This window comes from Gymnoscopelus microlampas (genome assembly GCF_963454915.1).
Source record: "Gymnoscopelus microlampas genome assembly, chromosome: 4".
In the NCBI taxonomy this organism is placed as follows: Eukaryota; Metazoa; Chordata; class Actinopteri; order Myctophiformes; family Myctophidae; genus Gymnoscopelus; species Gymnoscopelus microlampas.
In genome coordinates, this window is record NC_139941.1 from 20,692,794 (window position 1) to 20,705,025 (window position 12,232).

A 12,232-nucleotide genomic window follows, 5' to 3' on the forward strand; every position below is an offset into this window, starting at 1 on the left:
AATGGTTCCCTCTCCAGTTGAAAGCTTGCTCGTGTGGTGAGCTTTTGACAAGCTCAAGTGGGATAGACATATTTTCTCAGCATGTCTTAGTAAAGGGCCATGATGACCATACAGTACATTGATTTCTTTTTTTTACATATGGTACAATATAGGCTACTCTTTTTTTTGCCATTGGCAAGGAAGAAAGCAGGTTCCCTGAATGTAAGATGATTTATGTTATGGAATTTGTGATGTCTCTATTATGGCTGCTATTTAGTAGCATGAGGTGAAAGGTTAATACTCCAAATTAGTTTGGGCAAAAGAATGCTGTGAGGCCACTTTTCGCTGCATCAGCCAGGCAGGTCACTTTTTGCACATGTACTCTAAGATAGGTGTTGAGTAATAGATGATGTTATTATTGAAAGTGGGCCTCTGCTGAAATGTATCCAGAGAAATCCTCAAGGCAGAAATTGTTCTCTTTTCTCCAATGAGTTCATTGAGTAAAACTCCCCTTGCTCTAAAGAGTAGTTTTGATGGTTTTGCCTGCAGGCAGGTAGCAGTAGTGTTTGTAGAATAACTTTGCTGTGTGAATAACTCTTTATCGGCTCCCCTTTATGTAGTGGCTTCTTTTTTAATATATACTGTATATAATTGCTGAAAGGCAAAACCTTTTCAAGTGAACATTTCCTGCTCTTACTTTTACGATCTTATTGCTTAAACAGGAAGGGATTATTACTATTATTTGATATTATTGAATTTAGTTTAGAAATTCTTCTTAGACTCCTGGACCCTGAGGCTGCTTCTTGGGCCAGACTGGACAAAGAAACGTACCTTCAATGAGAAACTGAGAGTTGACAGCTCGGGTCATTTAACTTTCTTTTACGATACTGATCTCCCGCAGGAGTGTATCCAACAAACTGGGTTCTGTTCCATCTGGCTTTGCTGTTAACCTCTGTAAGAATGCTTATGTAGCGCTAGCTTTAGATTTCACAAAATATATCCCTGCATAGTGCAGGACCGTCGAACCACAGCAGCTCTGTTTTTATCTGAAAGATCCTTAACACGGTGTATGCGCCGATTGACTGGCAGCGTGTGCTCTGACGCCTTGGACCCCTGCCATTGTATCAGCACATGCCTGGCTCCATGAATGCCAATGAGAAAGGTGCGGTGGCCGTGGGTGGGTAAACGTATAATTACCATGTGACCCATTTCTGCCCTTATCACCATTATCAACATCAGGGCTATACAATTAATTGAAACAAAATAAATACGCATGACTCACAATATTTGGCAACAGAATCAAATACTGCAGTGAGTCGTCACTGTGTTGCCTTGTTATTTTTGGTTGAACGTTTGTGCATGTTTTGGGACAAATATTTGTTTTTTTGTGTTTTGTTTGGGACTTTCCACACATGCTCTCAGCACCTGACCCACAGTAAACCATTGATCATAGCCAAACAGGACTTAAGTCTCTCTCTCTCTCTCTCTCTCTCTCTCTCTCTCTCTCTCTCTCTCTCTCTCTCTCTCTCTCTCTCTCTTTAGACCCTGGCAACTACCGCCCTATTTCTATTCTTAGCTCCATCTCGAAAGTCATGGAAAAAATAGTCTATGAACAGGTCGATAAGTATCTTGCCGAGAAAAATCGAATTTACAAATTCCAATCTGGTTTCAGAACAAACCACTCCACTGACACATGCCTTCTCTATTTGAACGACTCTATCAAACAAGATGTCGACAATGCCAAATATTGCGGCATGGTCATGCTGGACCTCCAGAAGGCCTTTGACACCGTTAATTACCCAATTACATGTATGATCGATAAGCTCAAAGCAATAGGTTTTGATGATACGTCGGTGAGCTGGATGAGATCCTACCTGGAAGGGAGGGAGCAAGTGGTGGAAGTAAACGGCACCCAGTCTCCTCCCCTCCCAGTGACTTGTGGTGTTCCGCAAGGAAGTATACTAGGACCTCTACTGTTCCTGATATATGTGAACGATATGTCTTCAGCTTGCGACTGCAAACTGTTCCTGTTCGCAGATGACTCGGCTCTGCTGGTCTCGGACAGGGACAGGCTGCAGGTTGAGAAAACTCTCAGCTCTGAACTCAACAAGATCTGCATCTGGCTCTCCGACAACAAACTATCATTACACCTGGATAAAACTGAATCCATCCTCTTTGGGTCCAGTTCTAACCTTAGCAAGGCTGAGAGTTTCACGATCAAAGTGGATGATGATGTTATCACAAGAAAGGAGGAAATTACCTACCTGGGTTCCATCTTGAAGGCAAACCTCTCCGGTAACAAAAATGCCGAAAGAGTGATCAAAAAGGTTAACCAAAGAATACGCTTTTTGTATAGGATTGGACATCTAGTCAGTAAGAATACTCTGAAGATTCTTGCAGGGGCCCTCATACAAGGTTATTATGATTATGCATGCACTTCATGGTATCACAACACCTCCAAGGCCTTAAAAACAAGGCTCCAAACATCCCAAAACAAACTAGTAAGGCTACTTCTTGGCCTCAATCACAAAACCTAATCTAACCCCTGCTCATTTTGCTAGGATTGGATGGCTTAGGGTTGAGGACAGAGTACAGCAACTTGCTATGGGCCTGGTCTTCAAGATACACCACAACATGGACATCCAAAATGTTAATGAAGTCCACGATCATAACACCAGAGGCAGCTGATTGTATGACATTGTGTATAGTAGTGTGTATATCTGTCTGTCTCTTATATGTCATCATGATTTGTGTGCATGGGGATCTCATCTTAAACAAGCTCAGTGCTTAATGAGTCTCCCAGTTTAGTAGACCTTGTATTGTGAATTTGTACTTCCATGTACTGATGTTCTCATGTCTTACTAAATAAAGTACATCAATCAATCAATGTGCTCAGTTGGTCAAGAAGACAGGGGAAGGCTCTCCTCCCAGGCAATTCTGTTAACCTGATGTGACCCCAACATTGACAACAATAGTAATAATAATAATAATAATAATAATAGTAATATTAATATAGCACGGGCCAGATAGCAGCTGGGTGCATACGCCATCATGTGCGACTATCCGCTGTCATTATGGCCCTTAAAGCAGGCTTGGCGGGGCTGTAGCTTAAGATTAACGGCAGAGCTGCGCGAGTGCACCGGGTGGCAAATCAGCATTGTGCAATGTGTGTCTCTACTCTGTGTGTGTGTTAGGATACTGTACAGCAGTGGTTCTAAAACTTTTTTCACGTCAAGGACCCCCAAATTGTTATGTATTTGGCCACAGACCCCCATCTGAACATCATTTTGTGCCAGGGACCCCCCAGAAGAGAAGTGTTGTATTCAAATAATCAACACATTTTTTTTGTATGTATAAATGGAGAAAGTGGTTAAAATGATTGTGACGCTGTATTAACAAATTTAGCTGGGGACCCCCTGGAACCCCTCCAATGCCCCATGGGGGTCCCCGGACCCCACTTTGAGAACCACTGTGTTACTGTATGTGTTTCATAAACTCTTTCATGTTTCATAAGCCCTGTGTGGTGTAGCTCCATCCATCCTTACTTTCTATCTGATGCCCAATTTCACTACTTTAGAATAAATAACCCATGAACTCCATCCCTTGTTTTGCTCTGGTGCACACACCAAAAATTCAAGTTCACAAGATTGTACATCTGCTATTGTTGGCGTGGGACACCACCATGCGACTAAGTATAAATCAAGGTTTACACTCCCAACCTCAATCAGTTCTCTCCAGCATGCTAGTGATGTGTGTCATCATATTGAAAATCACCCTTTGAAATTTTCAATATTTACATTTAACATTAACACTCAACAGTTCACTAAGAAAAGGGCATCGGGGCGCTCGGGTGGCGCACTGGTAAAGTCCCATGCAGCCCACTGCCACGGAGGTTGTAGGTTTGAATCCACCGTGCTGCAACCAGCTTTGTCGGGCGTCTACACAAACACTATTGGCCCGTGTTCGGGTGAGGGAAGCCGGGCGGGAGAGTGATATTTGTCGTTGCACGTACTCCTTCAGGCTGGGGCGGCACCTGTTAGCTGGGAGTGTTGGGCGGGAGGAGTAGGACGAAGGCTCTACGTCCTCCTAGTGGGGGCTCCTCCTGGTGGGGGCTCCTCACTGGCAAGTGGATACAACAGCAGTGACAACACAGAAATGTGTGTGGGGAGGAATCAATTTGGCATAACGACTACATTTGGGAGAAAAAGGGGGTAAAAAAGTATTTGGCAACTCTACATTAAAAAAAAGAAGAAGAAAAGGGCAGGGAAGCGATATGCCAGTCATGGAAGCTAACACAGTTGGTGGCCATCTCACGCTTTGGCTGGCCTAGTGTCACCTGTCCTTTGGTTGGCCTGAAAGCCTGTTTTCCCATGAGGATTAAAGAAAATATACACTCTAACACTATGTATTACTCTACTCGCAGGCACGCACACTTGCGCGTACACACACACACACACACACACACACACACACACACACACACACACACACACACACACACACACACACACACACACACACACACACCTTTCACTTCCTCATTCATTCAGCACAGAGTCAATTGTACTGTAACCTGTCCCATTGAACTCTAGCTTGTACACACCACCATGCCAAAAGCAGACACTGAAGCATGAATGTGTCTTAACAATGGCTGACTTGTTTAATAGCGCTTGTAAAGTATTGTAGTCATTTAAAGAGTAATTGTCTTGGAACAATCGAATCATGTGGAACTCAGGATCCACATGGGCAGGGCATGGCAATGTGGATCTCAGAGTTAATGTAGCCAGCCTGTGTTGTCTAATACTGTATGTCCATGACATACAGTATCTATGACGTACAACTCCACATTTGGGCAAGTGTGTAGCCTGATCAGAACCCCATTTACTTCCATTATACATTTAAATGTGTCAAAAAGTATAAAACAAAATAAATAGTAGAGGTCTGTAGCCTACTGACAGTATGCACGGTCGGCCCAGTGGTTTGCAAGATTAGCTCCGGACGGAGAGACAGACAGACAGACAGACAGACAGACAGACAGACACACAGACCGACCCTCTTATTGACAGCTAGCCTCTTGCATAGTCAAACCGTAAAAATTAGCTCTGTGACAAGCCAGACAGTGCAAAGACATGAGTGTTAATTTAACTCAGAGAGTATAAAAATGTACCTGTAAATTAAATGAACATTCAGGATTATGCAGTGTACAAATAACAATGATAAATGCAGCACACACAAAATACTTAGTCTCGCTACGGTACACGCTGCACAACTTAAGCTTGGATGTAATAACAATGCAGTCACTCAGTGCAGGCCTGCAGCCAAACTAAGAGTTATGCAGTCCAGAATCCAAGAGCATGGACAGGTGGCCAACTATCCTTGCAACCCAACTGCAGAAACACCGTTTCTACAGGCACGGGTGGTGGTGTAACTTTTTGACACCCTTTTGCAAGCATAAGCCGCTTTCTCCTATCTACAAGACAAGGCCCTGTGTCTGGCTGACCTAGAAGAGGCTAGACTGGTTGACCCAGTGGTCATCCCAGGAGCCATCTGGCAAGCACGTCTTGTGGCGGCTTACCCTTACCGCAGCCTCACGCAACTCCTTAAGCAAGCATAAGTGCGCTTAGGAGGACTTAATCTGGGAGAAACTGGTTTTGGCCACACTGGGAAGTGCGAGTGGGGCTACGCCCAGCCATAAGGTCATGGGGTTCCTTCAGCAGCGTAAAGCATAATTGATATCTTGTCTTGAGGCGTCATGTTTTTTATTTGAACATCAGTTATTTCCGACACTGTCATAGAGTAAAATGAAGTATAATAAGGCTTAAGACTGAGACAGGTGTTGTTTGGGACATCATTTATCCACCTGCTGTTAATTTCACAGTTGGATTTGACCATTTCATAAGCTTCTATATTCACTGCACCGACTGGTCTCATTAACCCAGACAAGCTGTGTTATCATGACTGCACAGAACTCTAAAATGCCACTGAGAACTTCTTGTGCTGGTCAACTGGCTGGAAGTCTATGGCATATTATTAAAAAAACACTTAAACCCTCATATTTAGTAAACGAATCTGCTGCTCTGTATTTGATTTCCCTCAACACCAAATCTCTTAGCCAAAAATAGCCGATCTACAAGTTCACAACGTGTCGCAACGCACTGAGTTGTGAGCTTGTAGAACGGCTATTTTCAGTCAATGTTCCCCCCCGGAACAGGGATGCTAGGGTTCAAGTGGTTAAAGATGTCATTAGAGCACTGTGCCCAGACAGCCCTGGGGTAAGCTCTGCAGGCAGTGGGGTGAGGAGGGGAGGCAAGCGGATCCTGAGCCTGTCTGCGCTCAAACAGAGGTCACTGCTGGCCTTTTGACAGTCTGCCAGTGCAGGGGCTAGAGTCTTCCAGAAGAGGGCCTTGGCCACAGGCAGACAAGTGAGCCATTCAGCCAGACAGCCAGCCAGACAGACAGCCAGCCGCTTCGTCTGCAGTCTAGGTCTGGAGCTAGAGCCGGGACTAGGGCAGCTCAGGTTACCCAGACAGATTTGTTAACACTGTTTGGGTCCGCTCGGCTTTCCAGCCAGGCCTCTGGGCCAAACGCGGCTGAGGTGACTTAATCTGTCATTAAACTCACGTTACACCCGGACAGAGACTCAACTCAGGGGGGCAGAGGCAGAGGCTCACTCTCCCCACACACGGGCGTGGATGGTTGGATAGGAGCAGACGCAGACACACAGAGCTCCCTGCCCCCTCCTCCTCCTCCTCCTCCTCCTCCTCCTCCTCCTCTCCCCTCCCCCTCCTCCTGTTCTTCATGCCACACACCATGGCACAGCTAGACAGCTCAGCAAGGTCTAGACAAAAGCAATTTCACTTGAAGTTGAAGTCATTTGACGGTGTGGTAGGCACCCATGTGGATTTGCTGGTGTTTCCAAGGCACACCGGTCTGTTTGTCTGTTTGCTTTGTGTGTTGACCCACACACACGCACGTACGCACGCACACACACACGCGCGCGCACACACACACACACACACACACACACACACACACACACACACACACACACACACACACACACACACACACACACACACACACACACACACACACACACACACACACACACACCCTCATTCAACAGACGGAGATTATTCACCATGTTCTGTTACATAAGGATAGGATAGAAATGATGGACAATAGACAATAGATGTGTGGCAATTGTAATAATATTATAATATTATTAATTTTGAATATTGTAATGTTATTGATATCTTAATAATTACAGCTAGGAATAGTGTTTTATATAACTTCCTAACATAACTATTTTAATGGGTGAAGGATCTCAGATCTACAGAGAAAGCTGCATGTCAGAGGAAGTTTCTAATGTTGATAAAGCTGTGCAAATTACACTAATTATGAAACCCCCTCCTTATAGTTTTGAACCGCAGGGAATATCTGTAGAAAAAGCAGCTTCTATTTGCAGCAAGGTTCATATTGTAATCTCAACATTTAGCAGAAATATAAGATTTCTTCATCTATAACTTCTAGCCTTTAGCATTGTGATACTCCATTTTTATTATTTTACTCAGCTCCTCAGCACAAAACTAGTTCCTCATCAACGTATGTCTGACAAGTGCTCAGTGAGCAACCCAGGTTTAAAGGAAGGAAGAAGCCATTTCATTTGGATATGTGAAAATACACCTCACGTTATCTTTTCCTTCTAGGAGATAAGCAGGTGGCAAATCTCTCCATCAGCTGTTACAAGGAAATAAGGACATATTGTAACCATATTAACCAGACGGTTTGAGTGATTTAAAAAGAAAAATATACTGTACTAAAACATTCACCACATCAGATTACCAGGCATGTTATCTTTACTCAGCTGGCCTCCGCAATCTTGTCATCACTACTTCCCTCCGGTAGATAAAATTAGAAACGAACTGGCCCACAAAAAACAGTGCCCGTCCATAACCTTAATATGAGTGCCAGGGGACCTAATTATGTACATATGTTAACCCATTCAATCCGGGAACGCATCTGTGTCATTTTAGATTTGAGCTATAACCATTATTCTATACTTTGGCTATTAAAAAATAGCAGATCTACAAGCTCATAGTTACATACATAGCAGATAGCTGCTATCTGCTATTTTTTTTTAAATCTTGAAGATTTGTGCAAATCTTTGAATAGGTATATTTTTTTAAACAACATTTTTAACTCAAATCTTTGCTTCTGAAGGTCCCTGGAACAAAATATTTTACAAATATGTTACAAATGTTCGCATAGCGTGGCACTCTGTGCTTGTATATCTGCTATTTTTGAATAGCCAAAGACTTCTAAAATGACAGAGACGCGTAACCGGATTGAATGGGTTAAGATAAATTCCAATAAATGTTGTTTTATTGCATCAGTGACATGAATAGGCTCTCATTAGAAACGGCTCAGCATGAGTTGTACACTACATATCCTTCAACGTTCAACTGATGGCTATCAGACAGGAATTAGGAGGTCACCAAAACATATTTGCAACAGGCATACTAAATTGTTGCCATTACTCAAGTTGCGGTACCTTCAGTGGAGGTCTCTCAGCCATCGTTTCCCTGCTGCTCAGATGTGTTTTTACATGACAGCTGGTTCTGCTTGTCTCTCTGCCTTCTATTGTCATGAGCTGCCAACATAATAAAGTACACCAGGCACTGAATGTAAAGCCAACATATGATGTTCATAATCAACTGTTAAAAACATTCTGTGCCAAGTTAAGAATCCACATTTTTTCCCAGATTTGAACACCAGACTTTTCTTTCCTTTTTCTTATGTATATATATATATATATAGAGATTTGGTTCTGGTGTACATGCGTACTGTAATTCCGAGCCACAGTGTGTCGAGCTTAGGAGGGAGACTTCACTTACGTGTCCCCGTGGCTTTTTCGAGTGACTGTGTTAACCGCTTTAGCCCTATACCCTTTGTCAGACAACGAATAGTAAAAATAGCCGATGTTTGTGAGCTTGTAGATCGGCTATTTTTGCTACGAATACAGGCGTGCCTTGAGATTTTGAATTGCCCATTGGTGTGCCTATTAGGCACCTTTCACGTTTAGTGTATAATGACATGACCAAAACTAACTGAAGTGTGGATCACGGTACTCGTGCCAAAATACACAAGGCTTCAGTCAATCTCTGTGTGGTGTAGTATCTGCAGGGCTAATCCAGAGTGACGCTGCAAAAGCTGTACACCTAAAACAAAATGGCATTGCAAATTCTTTGATCAAAGTGTTCTGACCATGTCTCTGATGCTCATTTGTAGTTTGGTGTATGAAAATGTATCAACAAACAAACACTGCTACTTGACAGTTTTCAGTTGAAAATCTGTCATTTCTGGCAAGTATGACTGAGGCTTCATCGTGCGTGACAATTAGATGATAACCCCACACTCTTTTTTTTTTTTTGCCTGCAGATCAAGAAATACTTTGAGCTGGAACCACTGGCCAGGGGGAAGCGTTGGATTCTAGAAGGAACCACCACGGACAACCTGGATGTCGTGAAGGAGAGCTTTGGTCAGTTCATTAGCCTGCTGGAGGACAAAGACACTGAGCCTGCAAGGATATGATGCTATCCCTGCTAATGAAAAAAAATAAAAAAGGACATTAGCGGCTACCGATGACGATACAACACATCCTGCCCGTGTCCATAGCACACAACACACACCAATGCAAAACTCACATAAACAAAAATGGCAGATGATGTGTGTTAAATGAAATCCCCCCCATCCTCACTGCTCACTCCCATTTTCAAAATGGAAGGCAGTGGATGGGCAACAGTCAACCACTACATCTTTACAGAGGCAAGCCACCATTCCATCCAGGCCCCATTTCAACTTTATGCAGTTTAATCATCGAACTTTTGTAAGAAATCTAATTCTTGTTTACCACTATCTGTGCCATTATGATGAAACCTTAAGGTTTGGACATATGGCATTCCTTAAGTTGCCATTGGGCACGCACACACACACACACACACACACACACACACACACACACACACACACACACACACACACACACACACATGCACACACACACACACACACACACACACACACACACACACACACACACACATGCACACACACACACACACACACACACACACACACACACACACACACACACACACACACACACACACACACACACACACAGTGGAGACCAGGTTGTCTGTAAATATGTTTAACATCACTGCTAGTGACTTTACAAGATGTTGTGGCGTGGACACTGTTGATGTTCGTTCCACTGAAATGCTGAAAAGTACTGTAATGGTCGTCGAGTGTGCTTCTCCTCTGACTCGCTAAAGAATGTCATTGTGTGATTGAAGTACTTAGTCCAAAGCCTTACGTGACGTGTTATGTACTGTAGTTACATATCCGTGTCTCACACCATATTTTAATATCTAGTCTGAATAGCCTAGTAGTCTGAATATCTCAAGGAGTTTCATGTACCTGCAAAGAGAAGCATAATGCTGTGTATCCAACTGTGTGGAACATGTCATGTGACACCATGACAGCTAACCTGAAGGACAAATGAGTACATGAGGAGAAAATGGGTCTGAATAAAAAGTCTGAATGCTTTTTTTTTTTTTACTTGCTTAGGCTATGTTTTATAGCTAATCATAATTAACTTGTTAGAGCTACTGTACCTTCCTATTACATTTTTACATATTGTACTGTAATATCCATCATGAATCCTTCTTAATCAAAGACCAAAAAACAAAATCTGTGGGATGGAGAGATGTGGTGGATAGCATTCATTTAAGTGTCTTTATTTTCACTCGGAATCACGTTGTTTTCGTTTTGTTGTTTGCTTTTGTCAGTAGGTTTATTGTTCTGTTTTCGAGTGTGTCGTTCTCTCTCTCTCTCTCTCTCTCTCTCTCTCTCTTTCTCTCTCTCTATTTGACACACTCCCAACTCTGGCTCTGGCCATGCGCCCTACGTGGTCTCTCCCCATCATGACGGAATACAAACTCTATCAATCAGCCCCGACAACAGCTGCATCTGACAAGTCCCTGTCCGACAGCCTAATGCCCTCCAACTGTCTGCGAAGACCCCTCCCCGTCTGCCACCTCGCTGCCGTCTATCGCGGACCCCCCGCCCCTCACCCCATTCCCCCCCCCTCCTCAAACCCTCCCCGTCTGATATCTCAACCACATCCCAACCCAGTCCCCCTACGTTTCAACTCTGTTCGTCTTACCCCAATTACATCCTCCTTGTGGTACAGTATTTACCCCCACCCACTTCCATGTGGACACCTCAGTTCATTTGTAATATTTAACCACACTGCACCTATTTTGAGGTTTTCCTAAAATTTCTAAAATTTCAATGTTTTCAAAACTTTTCAAACAAATAGCGAAAATATATGATTTACAAGCTCACAACGCACCGCGATGTGAGCTTGTAGATTGACTATTTTTGCGATTTGTCGTTTGGTGACGTACGTAGGGCTAAGTGGGTAAGTGGTTAATGTGCCACAGGTGTGTGTGTGTCCGAGAGGATGAATTATCCACCTTTGCTGTCTTTATCGTGTTCTTTTATTTTTATTATCACTAGTCTCTCAAGCCAGGCAACTCTTCCACAATATTCGAATGCTAGGGAGTCTGTAACTACGCCTCGTAAAAGTCGTGAACAGGAAGGACCAATCTGATGTTCAGACTGAAAGGGTATTCGACCAATCACAACGCGGTGTTCACAAAAAGTGTCTTTTAACTCTCTGGCGTCCACATTTTTGTTTTAAAATTTTAAAAACACTGTCAGGGCTGGTATGGTAGACTGTAATGGTTTTAATATATTTTTTAAATATATTTTTGAATTCCATTTTATGCTGAGCAGCAAGCTAGATAGGCTTTGACAAATTTGGCTGTGTGGACATCCGCTTAATTTTCTTTGCATTTTCAGCGCTTCTGATGTACAGACTGTTAGGCAGAAGCATTTTAAACTTTTTTTTTTTTTTTACCTCACAAGAGATCTGCCAACAAGCCTGTCCTGTTATCTGGACAGATGTGCACATTCAATTATGAGATGAAGCCACTATGAATTGATTAGAAAATGGAGTGTATACCCGCGTGTTTATCACATCTGCATTAGACTTTTCACACATTCACTACGCTGTTGTTTTTTAACTCAATTATGAGTTTTATTCAATGGCAATTAAAGCTGAAAGATAAACAAAATGGCCAAAAGATCATTTCTGTTTTTCATCGCTTCTGCCTTTTTTTTG

The 12,232-nt window shown here is 43.0% G+C and overlaps 1 protein-coding gene across 1 annotated transcript in view; it reads left to right on the plus strand.

Moving 5' to 3' along the window:
* LOC311044619 (ADP-ribosylation factor-like protein 15) overlaps positions 1–10,008 on the plus strand; it is a 165,338-nt gene extending 155,330 nt beyond the window's left edge. Inside the window, exon 5 of the mRNA XM_084056329.1 lies at positions 9,421–10,008. Within this exon, the coding sequence (XP_083912455.1) occupies positions 9,421–9,573 (153 nt within the window). The 3' untranslated portion in view covers positions 9,574–10,008. The remainder of the gene's footprint in view (positions 1–9,420) is intronic.
* The last annotated feature ends 2,224 nt before the right edge of the window (positions 10,009–12,232 follow it).